General features: G+C 40.7%; 1 protein-coding gene across 1 annotated transcript; it reads left to right on the top strand.

The window, feature by feature from the left end:
• The first annotated feature begins 3,443 nt into the window (after positions 1-3,443).
• On the top strand, positions 3,444-18,586 carry LOC139937972 (3-oxoacyl-[acyl-carrier-protein] reductase FabG-like). Its single transcript, XM_071933288.1, has 9 exons — positions 3,444-3,615; positions 4,532-4,671; positions 6,853-6,945; positions 9,159-9,297; positions 10,409-10,449; positions 11,764-11,833; positions 12,683-12,719; positions 14,671-14,734; positions 16,695-18,586. Exons 1-9 carry the CDS (start codon positions 3,579-3,581, stop codon positions 16,857-16,859), a joined length of 786 nt encoding a protein of 261 aa, XP_071789389.1. The 5' UTR covers positions 3,444-3,578; the 3' UTR covers positions 16,860-18,586.
• The last annotated feature ends 326 nt before the right edge of the window (positions 18,587-18,912 follow it).

Below are 18,912 nucleotides of genomic sequence, written 5' to 3'. Positions count from 1 at the left end.
GCTGAAGCAGAAAGTTTTTTTTACAAGTCTTCATGCTTAGCACAAATAGCAGGATACCAGTCAGAAATTAATGGTACATGTGACATGGTATTTTGGCTGGTAACCTTATTCTGGTAAGCATGATTTGGTTGTGTGCTGAGCTACTTTTTGTGCTCACTGAAATTGGGCTGCTGTCGTGAGAGAAATTATAAAGACCTTGATGCTTCTATCAACAAAAGACTTGGCTCTTGGGTCGATCATAGAGCTTGGATAAAGCAGATCGCTATAGCGGGAAAGAAAAAAAGAATTTGGTACGTGTTCCTACCCAATGGTGTTGGTCCATCGAATTTTGAAATAAAATTTCACTTTTTATGTACAACATTTAAACTGATTTAGCTTCCTCCATCCAAAATTAAGTGTGCCCAGAGGTATGGTCTATCAGATTATGGAGTAAAACTCCACTTTTTATACAACCTGAAGGGTACATTTACTTTACGGCAAGTTTACGGTAAACGGTAAAAATAGCGTGTCTTTTAAGACAGTGGACACTATTGGTAATTGTCAAAGACTAGCCTTCACAGTTGGTGTATCTCAACATATGCATAAAATAACAAACCTGTGAAAATTTGAGCTCAATCGGTCGTTTAAAAAAAAAAATAATAATAATAATAATAATAATGGGCGGCGATTTCGAAAGGCCTTCTAAAACTGGCAGTTTTTTTCGGGGGGGGGGGGGAGGGGTTGAGCTTTGAAAAATCTAACGCATAGCTGGCCTCTGGACTTGGCATCTCTGGAATTGTGTATAGTTGTGTATACCCATTGACTTGTGTATGGTTGTGTAGTTTCCCATTGACTTGTGTATGGTTGTATAGTTTCCCACTGACTTGTGTATGGTTGTGTCATTTCCCATTGACTTGTGTATGGTTGTGTAGTTTCCCATTGACTGGTGTATGGTTGTGTCAATTCCCATTGACTTGTGTATGGTTGTGAAGTGTCCCTTTGACTTGTGTATGGTTGTGTAGTTTCCCATTGACTTGTGTATGGTTGTGTAGTTTCCCATTGACATGTGTATGGTTGGGGACCAGACAACTCGTCCGTTCGGACAACTCGACGGTTCAGACAACTCGACGGTTCGGACAACTCGACGGATGATTTATTCAACCGTCAGACAACTTGACTTGGGGTCAAGACAAGTCGACGGATGGCCTTGACGGGGGCTCAGCGCGGGGCGCGGGAGGGGTAGATAGCGGCCTTGGGATGGAGGGATGTACTGACTAGTGACTTGGCAATGATGCACGGGCGTTCCGGCCCCTGGGGTGGGGGTATATTATGGTGGGTGGGTTTAATATCCGGGCAAACGGATAATTGATACGTGGTTTTTTTAAAGTTTTTTTTTACCATGAGTCCATGACCCCGCATTTTAATTATTTTTGTACCATACATGTCTGATCGAGTTGTTGTTGTTGGTAATCTTCACTGGGACACCACACTTTCTTGTGATAAATAATAACTGATAAATAATAGAATCGCAGGAATTATACAGGAAAGTTCGTGTAAACATGACAGTTTCGGAGGTCGGCCGCTCAACCGTCGACTTGTCTTGGCCATCCGTCGAGTTGTCTCAAAGTCGAGTTGTCTGAACCGTCGAGTTGTCCGAACCGTCGAGTTGTCTGAACCGTCGAGTTGTCCGAACGGACGAGTTGTCCGACGGACGAGTTGTGTAGTTTCCCATTGACTTGTGTATGGTTGTGTAGTTTCCCATTGACTTGTGTATGGTTGTGTAGTTTCCCATTGACTTGTGTATGGTTGTGTAGTCATTAACCATAAACATATTCTGTGTACCTCATGTTAGTTTTAATTACTCTGAAGAGGTTTTTGATACATTTTGGCACACTTTTTTGTCCACAATTTAATTTCTGATTAAAAAAAGAAAGAAAAAAAAAAAAAAAAGTTGGGCGGCGATTTCGCCAGGCCTTCTAAAACTGGCATTTTTTTTTCGGGGGGGGGGGTTGAGCTTTGAAAAATGTCACGCATAAGCTGGCCTCTGGACTTGGCATCTCTGCTTTTGCCTCTCCCGCCCCGTGCTGAGCCCCGTCACGGCCATCCGTCGACTTGTCTTGACCCCAAGTCGAGTTGTCTGACGGTTGAATAAATCATCCGTCGAGTTGTCCGAACCGTCAAGTTGTCTGAACCGTCAAGTTGTCTGAACCGTCGAGTTGTCCGACGGACGAGTTGTCTGGTCTCCCTTCAAAAGATGGGGGTGTAACGACGCTAGCTGGAAAAGAAGAAAGAACTTGATACGTTTTCCTACCCAATGGTGTTGGTTCATCGGATTATGAAATAAAATTTCACTTTTTATGTACAACATTTAAACTGATTTAGCTTCCTCCATTCAAAATTAAGTGTGCCCAGAGGTATGGTCTATCAGATTATGGAGTAAAACTCCACTTTTTATACAACATGAAGGGTACATTTACTTTACGGCAAGTTTACGGTAAACGGTAATAGCGTGTCTTTAAAGACAGTGGACACTAATGGTAATTGTCAAAGACTAGCCTTCACAGTTGGTGTATCTTAACATATCATAAAGAAACAAACCTGTGAAAATTTGAGCTCAACCAGTCGTCGAAGTTGCGAGATAATCATGAAAGAAAAATAACCCTTGTCACACGTGCGTTCAGATGGTTGATTTCGAGATCTCAAGTTCTAAATCTGAGGTCTCGAAATCAAATTTGTGGAAACTTACTTCTGTCTCGAAAACTATGGCACTTCAGAGGGAGCCGTTTCTCACTTTGTTTTATACCATCAACCTCGCCCCATTACTCGTGCGTCACCAAGAAAGGTTTTATGCCAATAATTATTTTGAGTAATTACCAATAGTGTCCACTGCCTTTAAGCAGCTAATTTTTGAATAAAATTTCACTTTTTCCATATCATGAAGGGTACATTTACTTTACCGTGTATGCGTTTTGGGGCAAAATAATCCTTTTTTTACCTCTAGATTTGCTCATATGTGTTCTTTTGGAATTGTGAAAACAATAAAGTCTTAAATACACATAATGAAAAAATTCGTTAAAATAAGAAAGGACTGGAGGCCAACAATCCACCACCTTTTACTGCATGGGTTTTCTTTTTTCATTAATTTCTGGAATACGCGGCCAGCTGTACTCGGTTACTGCGTAGAAAAATCGAGCCAGAAACGCGGCTAACTTCAGCGATGGCTAATTATGGACATGTTCCCAGACTCACCGAACTTAGGGACCATATTTATGTACATGTACATGTGTACCACAGACCAATAACCCTTTTCGAAACTACGGTTTCGGCTATGGACTTGGCTTGAGGCTCTGGTCTCATGTCTAAAGCTCCGACTGCATACACGAAAAGCACACGCAAATTGTTAAAACAACCGGCGGGGCCAAGCTACCTTGAGCAGAATGCAAAGCTGAAGCCGTAGTTTCGAAAAGGGCCAAACTGTGCATGTGATGTGACTCTCGGCTTTCAGTGCCACCCACTGTCGTGATCGTGTCAGATTTGGCTCATTATTTTCATCCCCAAAGACTCGGAGTAATCAGTTTCACTTCTTTAGAGACTCGACCATGAGTTCATTGAAAGGCAAAGTGGCCCTGATAACAGGTGAGTTTTTCATGACAGTTCTTAATTTTATACTTTGTTGATCCGGATGAAAATAACGGATTACTTTACTAAAACTTGTGTTTGAAGAGGTAAACAAATCCGTTGCTTTTGCATTTGCCATTCACATACCATGCATGGAGGTAGAACTAGAACTTCCATGCACGAACAATGTGCGTTTATGGAACATTGTTGTAACTTTACAAAATGTAATGACTTCTAATTTGGTAGGTTCTATGGTTACAAGAATTGGAAAAATTTCTGTATCAGGTATGGCGCCACCACTTGTTCACTCAATTTTACAAATAGCCACTAAACATGAGCAAGGATTAATAAGGAAGGGATATCTCAGTTCTCATTAGTCATTGATGATGATTGACATGTTGAGTTGAGGTAAATCAGAAGTACTAGTAGATTCTGGAAGTAAAATTAGCTTGATACTGTATTTTTATTTCATATCGAATAAAAAAGTGCTGGCGCCGTACCCAAAACTTCCCCTCTTTTTCATGCCCTTGTTTTTAATTTATAACTAATGCAGCTTCACATTCAGACTTATTTGAGTTCTTGGTACAAGCTTGGTACTTGGTACTTGGTACATGGTAGGTTTTCCTCCCTCCTGTCATGAAACTTCTGCTGGGGAACTTGACAAGGAGGTCGGGAGAGCGTCGTCTAATTCGTTGTTGTTGTCATGGTTGTTGACTTGTTGTTGTTTTAGGCCTAGATTGTGAATGTAATTAATTTTTAAGATTTGCTGGGATTGGAATCTATGAGGGATAAAGAAGATAATTTGTTTTAACCCTTCATATAGTTTCAAGCACTGTACATGTGTATGCTCAGTAATTTCTTGAGTTCTGTGAAAAAACCTTCATGACTTTAAAAAAAAATTTCTGTACATTTTTGGAACACTTTTTCTCCCCAGGGTCAACGTCTGGCATTGGAGCTGAAACAGCAAGGCACTTTGCCTCGTTAGGGTGCTATGTCTCCCTGACTGGACGCAGAGAGAAGAACCTTGAGGAAGTATCTAAGGAATGCCAACAGAAAGGACTACCTAAAGACAAGGTAAAGTCAGAGACAATCCATTGCAATATGGAGTGTTGTGTTTGAGCGGTCTAGTTTACCGGACCCAAGCTCTAGTGTTGTTTGTTAGCAGCAGAGTGTGGGTTCAAATCCTGTCAGACACTGATGCCCAGAAGCAAGGCACTCATAGTTGCTTCGTAAAAGGTGGGCAGTGCATTCTGCTCTGCCAGCAAGTCTCCTAGTGTATGAGACCCATGACTAGATCCTTGGACTGTTGAGTGAGTAGCTCTGTTTCAGCCCCAGGGGTACACGTGCATGTAGGTGGGAACATGTCTCTGGTGACAGTTGATTAGGGTAGACAACCCAAATCGGTCAAGAGATAGCCCTCACCTAGAAGTGGCCTACCTGCCCTTGTGATATAAGGCGTTCTCTCATTAAAAACACCATAATTACTGAAAGTAACAAAAACAGTGGGATTTTTTGCTCAAAAGTATTGTTTTCTTTTGATGAATTCCTGCATTCCTCTAAGCTGTGATAATCATAGCATTTAGTCTTGTCCCTACAACAGGTGGGAGATCGAGTAATTATCTACAATCCCATTTATCCCCATGTATTTGTATCTTCCATCAAGAAAGAATGCTTAGCGTTAGTATGGGGAGTGCAAAAGTATCAGACGTACCTGTATGGAAAACCGTTCGTAGTTGAAACCGACCATCAACCACTCATTTTCATGCAAAAGGCGAAAGTTGTCAATGTGCGAATTATGCGATGGGCCCTCGCCCTACAACCGTACCGATTGCGCATAGTTGCCATTAAAGGAACTGCCAACGTAGGTGCAGATTTCCTCAGCCAAAATTTGTGAGTATTTTTTGTTGCCCAACACTTAGGAAAATGGAGTTGAACTCCTCCGTAAAGAGTTAATCAATCGTGTTTCACCAAGCATTGTATTTAAAATTAGGGTGTTATAACCGAAACTGAATGTGAAAGGATTCACTAGTCGAACCAAGAGAGTTTAACATAATTTTCGTTAAGTTATTAATTTAAAATAAATGTAATTTTCTTGTATTCATAAGTCGCTTTCTTGTCAGTCGTTTCGATTATTTCTTGTCTGTGGTTTCAGTGGTGTTAGTTTTTGACCAGGGTCACCATTTGCAAAAGTTCACGAGAGATTTAAGGATAGGTGTTTGCAAAACTCAAATAATGGTGACACCCATGCCCCAAGGTTTCAATGTTGGTTCTCATTGCTCAGGATGCACTCTCATCAAAATTGACCGGGGGACGAGGGAGGGAGTGTTTTTTTGGCAGGGGGAAAGGGAACAGGTAATGTTCATTGTCATGTTGCAATTGGGTGGTCCACTTGTTACCAGAATAAAACTCTGCTTGCAGTTTCAGTTTGTTTCAGTTGTGGACAATATTAAAATTCAGTTCCAATTCCAATGAGGGAATAAATACAGATCAAAACTTTAAAACAGGGCTGAAGAACAGATACTTCTCCCTCTCAATTCTCAGTTGTGCACTTGTGTTACTAGAAAGGCCTATTGCTGCGTCCTGCATTCCTATAGTGTTGTGTAATGCACGCAAAAGAACACTTTCAAAAAGTGCACTTTACCGTAAAGAGAAGGAGTCACCTAGGGTGTTCCTGTTCTGATAGGCAGCATATTGCACCACAGCACCTAGTAAACCATTACATGGTGCTAACTTTAAAGGAACAGATCTCATACTTCAAAACGTAGCTCAACACACCTTACAGGAAAAAAAATAACGAGCCCTTGGATACACCCTTGGGGATGTGGTAAAGCGCTTGTTAGTGCCAAAATCACCCCCTATTTGTGTATAGCGCCCCCTCTTGACAAGGACAGTATCCCGGATGTCGAGACCGTAGTGAAATACAGTTTTCAACCTCTCTCCGTAACAATTGACACTTCTATTCTCAGTTTCGCTAAGGTAAAGCATAGTTTACTGTTTTAAAGTTATAAAAGGTGAATATAGTAGGCAAGGCTTAATTCTGAAAATAATAAGGATCTTGAATCACCAGAAAGTAAAAACTGACTGTAGTGTGTTCATTTGTTGAGTGTTGGGAACTCTTTTCTCGTTTTACCGTCTCGCCATACAACACCGAATACAGAGGGCGCCTTTCAAAATGGCGACATGAATGTTGTGAATCTGGAATTCGGCAGGAACAGCGCTATAAAACCCTTTTTCTGGTGTTCATGTTCATTGTAGATTCTTCTGACTGTGGCAGACCTGTGGAAAGAGGAGGATGTGAAGAGAATTGCTGACCGAACCTTGGAGCACTTTGGACAGATAGATGTACTGGTGAGTGAGTGATTAAAGCAACCCTGAATCCATCAGAATCCAGGGCTGGAATTTCACGGCGGCCACGACGACCAATGCCGTCGTTGCCCTTCAAGTGGTCGTGATGCCCCTTGAAAATAACCAAACATTACGGCCAAGTTTGCCGTGCCCTTTTCCCCAATGGCCGTAGTGCCCTTTTCACCTTAAAATCCAAGATCCACTGCAGCCTGATCGTGCCGCGAATTAATCCACACCGTAGCATCCTGTGCAGCCACCGAACGAAGCGACCACAACACAACAAAACTTCACCACCCAGCCTCGATCTTTTCATCATATAAAAACATGCACAGCGGCTTGTACCCCGAAGTCAGCTTTTTTTGTAACGGAATTTTGCATGCATTTTTTCTCTGTGTGGCAAGGCAACCTGACTATATTTTTAGCCGATGAACGTGTAGACTATTTTCAAGTCTGAGACTGTGGTTAATCAAAGAGGGCGCTGTTTCAGGCAAGAATGTATCTGCTATCAGGACGACTAAACCGCACAATCGCAGACTTGGAACTAAGTCTAACAAACCTTGCTTTCAGAGGACTGTCAAGACCGAGCGGAAAGCAGGATAAGAAATATAGATGGACGCAAATCTATTGGGCGATCATGCTGCACAAAGAGTACTTTTTATATGTAGCAGTGGTTTTTTTATGCTGAAATTGTTTGCACAATCAGACAATCTTACAAGAATAGTTTGTGCACTCGCCGATCGTTGTACGGATCAGTTTGTGCAATTGCATCAGGAAATAGTTTGCGCAATTTGACGAGTGCAGGAATGGTGTGCACAATCTGCCGACAGGTACGAATATTTTGCACAATTTTACGATAGTGCAGAGAAATGATTTTCATAATTTGAAGATCGTCCAGGATTTAAAATAATTTCTTTTTTATAAAATTAAAAGAGCAAGTTTTTTTTAAATACATATTTCATTGTTTAGGATTGGTTTTAACACCCGGACACATTTAACCTTGTGAGCTTAAATGTTTGTGCTTTGCTTCAGTTTTCTTGTTTTGTAAATATCGCTAGTTTAAAAATTATTTGGCCTCCGTGCCCTTAAAAAAAATTCTGTTTGGCCTGGGTGCCCTTTCCATTGGCCTTGGTGCCCTTCAAAATTTGCACCTATCGAAGGCCAAAGTGGCCTTGCCCTAAAAATGATGTAATACCAGGCCTGAGAATCACAAAGCTGGATCTGTTTAAAGCCATTACACATATTCGGAACAGAAAACAAAATGAAAGTTCACAGATTTACAAATAACTTACAGGGTTTACACAAGGTAGTGGTGAACAAGTTCTCTTGAAATATTATTCCATGAAACACTTTACTTTTTGAGAAAACATTAAAGCAATCGAGAATTACGGCTTTATTACGGATTTCTTTTAAACACATGTCATGACAAGGCGTAATGCGCGGAAAACAGGGTGGGTTTTCCTGTTAGTTTCTCCCGAATCCGATGACCGATTGAGCCTAAATTTTCACAGGTTTGTTTTGTGATATAGAATTTGTGATACACAAAGTGTTTGCCTAGGTACAGTACTGTTTACAGAAAGTGTCCAATGGCTTTAAGTCTGTTGGGCCATGGTTAGACTAAGCCCTTCACTTGCAATACCTTGAACCTCTCCCAAGGCCTTGAACCCCTCTGATAAGGGGGGCACTACCTCTATGAGGAAAATGTAACATTGTATTGGAACAATGGCGAGGGCACCACACAAAAGCTCAGGGCACCAGGTCAATTGCTGTTGATATCCTGGTTTTTTTGGAGGCCTGATAATAATAATAATAATAATAACAAGTTCTAATATAGCGCATTTCACAATAAACCGTATCAATGCGCTTTACATTAGTCCCCTGGTCATTGGGCCAATAAACATCCCTTTAATCTTTCTCAGCTCCCATTAGGGAGTATACAGCCCCGAGCTGCCGTGGCACTCCGAAAGCTTTTCATTCACACTATCAACCTCTACCCTCGCAGGTACCCATTTATACCCCGGGGTGAAGAGAAGCAATAATAGTAAAGTATCTTGCTCAAGGACACAAGTGTCACGACCGGGTCGAACCCACACTCCGGTGAATTAGCACGAGAACTTGAATTCGATGCTCTTAACCACTCGGCCGCGACACCCTACTGATGTTCTAGAGGTGTGAGTTGTTGACAAAGATGTAAATGCATGTTATTGTTCTTTTACCAGGTGAACAATGCTGGGTTGGCATACCCTGCTGGAATAGAAGCCTGTACCTTGGAGCAGTTTGACAAGACATTTGACTTGAATGTCCGTGCACCACTGCAGCTCACGCATCTGTTGAGACCCCACCTCATTAAAACAAAGGGTATGTTTAATGAACTATTGTCTTTTTAGTTGTGCTAAATTGTAGGGGATACAATTTTGTTAATCAGGTTTGCTCATCAGTGGTTTCTTTTAAATTTTTATCACTGTTGACACGGAGTTTGAAGTCGTGCCTCAAACTGGCACCTTGCATGTGTGTATTTGGCTGTCATTTCCTACACCCAGGCGCATTTTCATGGCTCTGCTAACTGTAAGCAAAGAGTCATGGTACAACCATAGAAGTTCCGCCAATGAGAACACTACTATGGTTTTACCATGGACTAACCATGGTAACCATCATAAAACCATAGGTGTACCATAGATACCATCGATCTACCATCACAGCCATGATAAAAACATGGTACAACCATGGTATAACCATAGAAGCACCACCAATGAGAACACTACCATGGATTAACCATGGTAACCATCATAAAACCATGGTTACCATGGTAAAAACCATTGTACTTTTTTACAAGGGGAAGCAGGGAGTTTCGTGCTTATGGCAAGCAACAGGGCCCAATTTCATGGCTCTGCTTACCGTAAGCACAGAATCGGCGCTTACGGAAGCAGGGAATTCTGTGCTTACGGCAAGCGTATTTCACGGGTTAGCGGCGAATTTGGGCTTCTGCGCGTGCGTACTCAACGTTACTAGTCATTCTACGCTTACAAGGCTAGCGCAGAAATTCGGCGCTTGCACGTAAGCGGGGAATCTCGATCGTAAGCGCAGAATTCGGCGGTAAGCAGAGCCATGAAATTGGGCCCAGGCTAGCAGGGAGTTTTCGCTTGTGTGTGAGCGTAGTTCATGTTTCTAAGCATTCCCCGCTTACACAGCTAGCAAAGAAATTTGGCACTTATCCTGTAAGCGGGGATTGGTGATCACAAGCGCAGAATTCGGGGGAAAAAAGCAGAGGCAATTGGATGGGTTTTCACCATTGGGGTTTTCCTGCAACATCTAAAACTTAAAAAAAATTCTTGTTTCCTCGTCTTCCTGTTATTGCCACTAATTGTATTGTTGCATTTGTAGTAAAAAGATGTTTGTCAATAATAAAGGTAAATATTGCTTCAAACCAATGACAAAGTAGAGTTAATTTGCCATGTGTTTCTGGTTTCAGGTGCTATTGTGAATGTTTCCAGTGTGAACGGTGTGATGCCTGTAAGTATTACCTTTCAAAACTCTTTAACTGAATATAAACATTTTGTAGCTTAAGAAAATATTCTCTATGGTTAAGCCCCCAAAAATACAGTATGAGTGGCACCTTGGAACAAAGATATTGACAAAATAGGGAGACCGCCAACATGGGCTACAATCAAGGCCAAAACGCCTTGGCCACCCATTCCCTATGCTAAAATAAACATTCCCTGTCCACTTCCTCCAGACACTAAACATTCTCTCCCCCGTCCCCCGTCTTGCCGCTCAATGTTGATTGGAACGCAATGAGAGCCAAGATTGACAGGGGGCACGGGGGCCCTTTTGATGAGTGCACTGGGTTCTTTTATGTTTTTATTTTTTACACAACGCACATGACCAACGGCTTTACGTCCCATCCGAAGGACGAAGCTGTAGTTAAGTGCCTTGCTTAAAATTGTCATGACATGGGACTCAAACCCAAACTATGCTGATCAGAAACACCATAGATTGAATTCTGTGCTCGTAACTGCACGGCCACAACACTATTCAGCTATACCATGCCTGATATGTGATGGAGGGTGTTCCCCCTCTCTAAATGACCCCATACTCCAGAAGGCAGTGGACACGATTGGTAATTAATTATTAGCATAAAACAATACTTGGTAGCGAGTAATGGGGAGCTGTTGATACTATCAAATATTGTGAGAAACAGCTCCCTCTGAAGCAACGTACATGTAGTACTTGAGAAAAAAGTTATTTTCCACGAATTAGGTTTCGATACCTCATAATTAGATTTTGAGGTCTCGAAATCAAGCATCTGAAAGCACACAACCTTGTGTGACAAGGGTGTTTTTATTTTATTGTTAGCTTACACAACCAATTGAGTTTAAATTTTCACATGTTTGTTATTTGTGTTATATGCTTATGTTGAGATACACAAAGTGAGAAGAGTGGTCTTTGATAATTACCAATATTCACCCGTGTCTTAAACACAGTCTTTCCTTCTTGTCGGAAGAATCCCCCGCGAATCCTGTGAAGAATCCGTTAGGTGTATTGGCTAGTGTGGCTTAGTTTCATGACCCTGCTTACCGTAAGCAAAGAATCGGGGCTTACAAAAGTAGGGAATTCCGCATTTTTTGTAGGAGTTTTTGCTTGCAAGCTTGCGTTACTAGGCATTCTTCGCATACAGAAATTTGCTGAAATTCTCCCCATGCACAGTTAGCAGAGAATGGTGATCATCAGCTCAGAATTTGACGGTAAGGCAGATCCATGAAATTCTGCCCTAATTGTTTGATGCAATATTTTATAAATATTGTTTTGTTTTTTTCCCTTTGACAGTTTCCTTGGATATTGACCTACTGCATGTCTAAGAGTGCTATAGACTCGCTGACATTGAACAGCGCACATGGTAAGAAAAACATCTATGCGTGATTTGTGTGAGTGTGAGAGTGAGAGTTTTCACAAGCATGAATGTGAGAGAGAAGGTTGTGCTATAAGGGCCTTGTCACACGAGACAACTTTAACCTGATAGCCAACTTGGAGTCGACCAACTGTAGTGCATGCTACAGGACCACTTTAATGGTAGCACATGGATAATTTTTCCAGCTAAGTCTTACGATCCTCAAGAATGTATGTGAATGCCTTTCCTTCACAGAGATTGTCTGGAACTGCCTTGTGCGCTGTGGCCGTAAGACACAATAATGTTTCCTGAGCTCACGATCACGGAAAACACATCTGTATCTGTGCTCCATGTTTTTGTAGTTTTTGTTGTGGTTGTTATTATCCCTTTATGTGTCTTTTAAAGCACTTGTTTTCCACTCTTTAATTTATTCTTTTTTTTCTGGAGTTACGTTTTGGTGTGTGTCTCTTCTTACAATTATTTATTGTGGTCACAGCTGGTCTGTCTTCACACTTCCTTTGCGTTTTAAAATATTGCATATTGTATATTTCCATTGTATATTGTTCGTTTCTATATTGTTGCTTGTCAATTTTCGCTTGAAATCCTTTGCTGACTTTAAACTTATTTGTATAGGCCTACCTCGTTGCTTTTTCTGTGATTTTTGTTTGCGCCATGGAGCATTGCTTTCGATGGACTTGGCGCAATATAAATTGTTTTTATTTGTAATAAGTGTCATGAGTTGGAATCGAACCCACACTCTGATGATTCAGCCATCAGGAATCGAGTCTGATGGACACTAGTTGACCATTCAGCCAAAACTTGATATTTCTTTCTCCCATTTTTTTTTTACACTCACAGATTTGGCCCCACACGGAGTTCGTGTCAACTCTGTTAAGTGAGTAAATTCACCTTGATTAATTCTTAAAGCTATGTAGTTGTATTAAAGACACTGGACACTATAGTATTGGTAATTGTGAAAGACCAGTCTTCTCACTTGGTGTATCTCAACATAGTTATGATAGTAGAAAACATCCCCCGATGAACTATTTCTGTCTGAAATCTCATATTTGATGAGAAATAAATTAGCTTATTTTGAGTTTGGACTTAATCGCTCAGTGAGCATTTTAGTCATTTTAATCGCCTCATGCCCAGTGTTCAACTGCAAACTGGAGATGAAATTATCACACCCACTAAAACTGTTCGGAACCTTGGCATTGTCTTTAACCCTTAGCACGCTACGAGGCTGTACACACAGTATTCTCCTGGCGCTGCATTTCCTGTGTGGCGCTACTAAAATGCACATACATTTTTCCTCAAGACCTTTACTCTGTGAAGAAAGTGTTTTGGGCTAAATTGCAAAATAAGTTTTATACTCAGTATTTTATTTCCCATCTAATGCAGTAAACGTTATGTTTTTGGGATAAAGAATAACCAAGAAACGTTTGTTTCATTACCACTATTCTATCACCGGCCGCCAAGCCTAGTTGCTGTCGATTTTTTTTGGGGGGCCATCGTCCAGACCCATCGCTGCTGCCATATCAGACCCATTGTCGTGTTCATGTACATCGTTATCGTTGACACATACACAGTAAACGTACACAGTACATGTACAGCATTCTTAACACATCAGAATCTCTAAAAAAAAACTCCTTAAAGTCTGATTCTCCGGAGTCCGAGTCCTGAAAACTTTCCGGGAATGCTGCATGGACGTCCATTGTGTTCGCCATTTGTCTTAGCGTACAGCTTTTGATCGGAAACTGTGAGAAAATTTGGGACAACAAGATCGTTTTTCCAGAAGAAATATCGTTGCACACATGTACAGCTAGATACATGCAGCTGGATGAGGGTCAGGGGTCAATAGTTTCTCAGAATTCCTCATCTTTTTTCTCGCAGTACAGCTGGGCGACTGGAGTCGCCGACAGAGCGCTGGGAATAAACACGCTTGGCGACTGTGGTCGCCGATAGCGTGCAAAGGGTTAACAATCTTGATGTCTATGTCTCATCAATGTCTAGGTCTGTGTCATACCATCTGCGTAACATTACACGTATAAGAAGGTTTCTAGACGTTGACACATGTAGCAGTGTTAAAAGGTCTCTTGTTCTTTCACGATTGGACTATGGCAACGCACTTTTACTTGGAGCAAACACAACTCAAATTAATAGACTTCAACATCTTCAGAATTGGGCTGCCAAACTAATATTGTGTGCATCTAAACATGATCATGCAACTCCTTCTCTCAAAAAGCTACATTGGCTCCCGGTGAAAGAGCACATTCAATTCAAAATATTGGTGCATGTGTATAAATGCTTAAATGGACTTGCACCAGCATATCTTGCATCTTGTTTTCTTTTCACATTCAAACCAGGGCTGGGCTTCGTTCAGCATCAGACAAAACCTGTCTCGCTGAAAATAAACTAAGCAGCAAATCTCTTCAATCCGCTGCATATAAATCATTTTCCTTAGCCGCTCCAGGACTGTGGAACCATCTTCGTAGTGTCTGTTTTCATGCTTTATTGTTCATTTGTTGTATTATCTGCATTGCTATTGTTTGTCTAAAGCGCTGTGGTCTAAATGAAATGGCGCTATATAAAAACCCATTGTACTGTATTGTATATTGTATTGTTTTTGCATCGATGTCATGCAAAATGTGTATTCAGTTTCTTTTTTAATGATTTTCTTGTGACCCAGATGGCCGATCAATCTCAAACTCCAGGTTGGTCAGTTCATGTTTGTGGTGGATTACATAGAGTGTTTACATTGCCAGCAACTATTTTTCTTTTTTTTAGCAAAACCAATTCTCTAATGTTCCTTTAAATAATTGTAATGATTATCTTTTACTTGACAGCCCTGGAGTAATATTGACTGAGGTACACAGGTCAGCAGGGATGAATGACCAACAGTACGAAGCGGTAGGTGTTCAACTTAAAGGGAAACATTGCCTTGGATCGGGCGAGTTGGTCTGTGAAAAGCATTTGAAACCGTTTGTTGAGAAATGCATATGGTTGGAAAGATGTTTTTGAAAGTGGAATACAATGGTCCACACAAGTTTGCCTCGAAATTGCGTGGCTTTCCTTTTCTTTGCGAAATAACACGGTCGGCCGTTTATGGGAGTAAAAAACTTGGACTCCCATAAATGACCGACCGTCTACTAAAAGTAGAATATAATGATCCACGCAAGTCTCGAAATTGCACAGTTTTCCTTTTATTTTGCGAACTAACACGGTTGGCCATTGTGGATTCAATAGTTCACAATGCATTAGGAAAACCGTGCAATTTTGAGGCATTTTTGTGTGGATCTTTGTATCCTACTTATAAAATATCTTTCCACCCTTATGCATTTTATAACAAACTGTTTTTGAACGCTTTTCATATACCAACTCGCCAAATCTTAAGCAACGTGTCCCTTTAACATTAGGGTCATAGATTGGATGTTGATGTGATGCTTATTTATAGGAAATTTGTTTATGAAAGATACAGTTAAACTAACCTGTGAAGGTTGGAGCTGAATAAAAGAGGCATGATATTTTCCTACTAAAAAGTCTGCCCTAGTTTTTAGGTTTTTTTTCTGCCATATGTCAGAGCCTACACAATGTGTACATGTAGCTCAGTCCTTACTCTATAAAATATTCATACTTTTTCCCAAGGACCCAATAAATTATGCCTGATAATGGGTGCGTTTGATTAGCTTCCCCGTGTCAACCCAGCGGTGAGCCCCTGGTATGACGTCAAAGGTATTCGAACGTACGGGGGGCAGACTGGGGTCGAACTGGGGAAGCACCCATAGTGTCTTATTATTATTAACGCACACATAGTGTCTTATTATTAACAGCCCAACATTTTCCAAATTTTCATAAAGAATGTTGAACCCACCATGTTTAGTGAGGTGACGGGTACCAAACGCATCTCTGGCCGGCCGCAGCATTGACAAACGGAAACCATGAAAATTTGAAATTTTTATCAATGGAGGCATTTTCATTTAGATTAATGGTTTCACATGATGCTTACTTCCATTACCATTTTGATGACGAGGCTGTGGGATAGAAATTACACAAAGTATTTCGGGGGTCATTACCAATATACATGTATGTATGAAGACATTTACACAATTTAAATTTGCTTTCACCTGTACACCTGGGCCCAGTTGCATAGCTCTGCTTACCGCTGAATTTTGCACTTTAAACGTTCACCATTCTCTGCTTACCTGCAAGGGGTGAAATTCTGCCTAGTTACATACGTGGAGTACGCACATGCTCAAGCCAAAATTTGTCGCTAACCCGTGTAATACTCTTGACGTAAGCACATCATTCCCTGCTTCTGCAAGCGCCGATTATTTGCTTAAAACAGTAAGCAGAGCAGTGACACTGGGCAATGATATGTATGGCTAAAACCATTGTTTTAAAGGCAGTGGACACTATTGGTAATGACTCAAAATAATTATCATAAAACCTTTCTTGGTGACAGGTAATGGGGAGAGGTTGATGGTATAAAACATTGTGAGAAACGGCTCCCTCTGAAGTGCCATAGTTTTCGAGAAAGAAGTAATTTTCCAAGAATTTGATTTCGAGACCTCAGATTTAGAACTTGAGGTCTCGAAATCAACCATCTAAACGTACACAACTTCGTGTCACAAGGGTGTTTTTTCTTTCACTATTATCTCGCAAGTTCGATGACCGATTGAGCTCAAATTTTCACAGGTTTGTTATTTTATGCATATGTTGAGATACACCAACTGTGAAGGCTAGTCTTTGACAATTACCAATAGTGTCCACTGCCTTTAATAGTGAGGAAATTACAAATAGTAACAACTGTTGCTATAAAACCTGCCAATTCAATGTATTTAGAAAATTTCTTTAACGTTTTTTACGCTAGTTTCTGGAGAAATGCACGCACACACATGCCATGGGCCGAGTAGGCACCGTGGACGAGGTGGCCAAGGTGATAGCATTCCTAGCATCCGACGACTCGTCGTTTGTCACCGGAGAACTCATCACTGTCGATGGTGGGCGCCATCTCCTCACGACCGCCACTGAGTAAGGAATGAGATAGGCAGAAACTTTCATCCAACGGCAGAAAAGTGCCCATTTTTTGTAGTGTTTGAAGGCACTGAACACTACTGGTAATTACTCAAAATAGTTGTGAGCATAAATACTTACTTGGTAATAAGGTTTATCGCGAATAGCAAAATATCAAGAGAGGGCGCTGTTGAACCCACACAAAGGTATAGGCGTTGCGTGCGCGAGTCGTAGAAACTGCATAGAAACCGCCCCATATTCCTTCCCACAATGCGTTGCGTTTCTGAATCGCGATAAACCTTATGAGCAATGGAGAGCGGTTGATTGTATAAAACATTGTGGGAAACGACTCCTTTTGAATAAAACATATTTTCTGGGAAAGAAGTAATTTCTCATTAAAATATTTGAATCTGATCAAAGGTCTGAAGCCTTTCATTCGGCATCCGAAAGCACACAAATGTGTGTAAAAAGGGTGTCTTTTCTGTCATTGTTGTCGTGCAACTTTGACAACCAATTGAGTTGAAATTTTCACAGCTTTGTTATTTTATGCATATGTTGGGATACACCAAGTGAGAATACTAAGTTGCAAATTACCAAACCTGTGCAGTGCCTTCAACCCATTAGCACTCAAAAGCAAACTCAATGTTTTGGGGCTGAACAAAGACAAATTGACAAGAGCAGGACTTGAATCACTGACCTCCAGATTAACGTGCTGCCACTCTTCCAATCGAGCTGTCTAGCCCTATGTTGGCAGTCTCCCTTTTTATTTTGTCAATATCTTTGACTTCCATTCAATGTTATTCATTTACTCGCTGATCAAGGACGGAGAAAAGTCCACTGGATTTATGCAAAATCTAGAAATCAATAAATTATAATCTTTTGATTGATGTGATTATTTTCTTGTATATTGACGATCATGGGTGGTCAAGTGAGTAAATGGCTGGGTGGTTTTGAGCAGTAAAATGACTAGTAAAACAGGTTGAGCAGAAATGTGTGATTAAAGGCAGGGATGACCTTTGGTAATTGTCAAAGACCAGTCTTCTCACTTTGGTGTATCTCAACATATGCATAAAATAACAAACTTGTGAAAATTTGAGCTCAATCAGCCGTCGAAGGTGCAAGATACTAATGGAAGAAAAAACACCCTTGTCACACGAAGTTGTGTGCTTTCAGATGCTCAATTGTGAGACCTCAAAATCTAATTCTGAGGTCTCTGAATCAAATTCAAATATTTTAGTGGAAACTGAGTTACTCTAGAGGGAACCGTTTCTCACTATGTTTTACACTATCAGAATCTCTCCATTGTATGCAAACAATTATTTTGAGTAATTTCCGATAGCGTCATGTCCAGTGCCTTTAATAAAATTGTGCATAAATTATTATTTCAAAAAATTCTGCTAAGCTAGGATTTGAATGGTATTTTGGCTCACAACCTTTTTCTGGTAAGCATATTCGTACTACTTGTTGAGCTTTTGAAGCAGCTCTTTGAAACTGTACCTAGTTCATTGATCAACTACGGGTTACTATAAATTTATGAACTAAGCAAAAGTTCACAGGTAACCAGCCAATATCATTACAAATCATGTGGTATGTTTTAACTGGTATCACGTGTCGGTCCAAATATTGCCAAACAATTTTGTTTGTGTATAGTATTAAAGGAACATGTTGCCTTGGATCGGTCGAGTTGGTCTTTGAAAAGCACTATGTAACCGCTTGTTATAAAATCGGTATGGTTAGAAAGATGTTGTAAAAGTAGAATACAATGATCTACACAAATATGCCTCGAAAATGCGTGGTTTTTGTTTTACCTCAGCGACGAAAACGATCAGCCATTTATGGGAGTCAAAAATTTGACTCCCATAAATGACCAACCGTGTTAGTTCGCGACGTAAAATGAAAACCGTGCAATATTGAGTGATACTTGTGTGGATCATTATATTCTACATTTAAAACATCTTTCTAACCATATGCATTTCATATCAAAGAAACGGTTTCAAACGCTTTTCATAGACCAACTCTTCCGATCCAAGGCAACATGTTCCTTTAATTGGCAGGAAGGCACTTACAACCCAATA

This window comes from Asterias amurensis, chromosome 6 (genome assembly GCF_032118995.1).
Source record: "Asterias amurensis chromosome 6, ASM3211899v1".
In the NCBI taxonomy this organism is placed as follows: Eukaryota; Metazoa; Echinodermata; class Asteroidea; order Forcipulatida; family Asteriidae; genus Asterias; species Asterias amurensis.
Note: the sequence above shows the minus strand (reverse complement) of the source record. Positions and strands in the feature narration are given on the sequence as shown.

Coding starts and splice junctions, on each gene's coding strand:
- LOC139937972 (XM_071933288.1), top strand. CDS start 3,579: ATGAGTTCATTGAAAGGCAAAGTGGCCCTGATAACAG. Junction 4,672..6,852: donor AAGGACTACCTAAAGACAAG/GTAAAGTCAGAG, acceptor TGTTCATTGTAG/ATTCTTCTGACTGTGGCAGA. Junction 11,834..12,682: donor GACATTGAACAGCGCACATG/GTAAGAAAAACA, acceptor TTACACTCACAG/ATTTGGCCCCACACGGAGTT.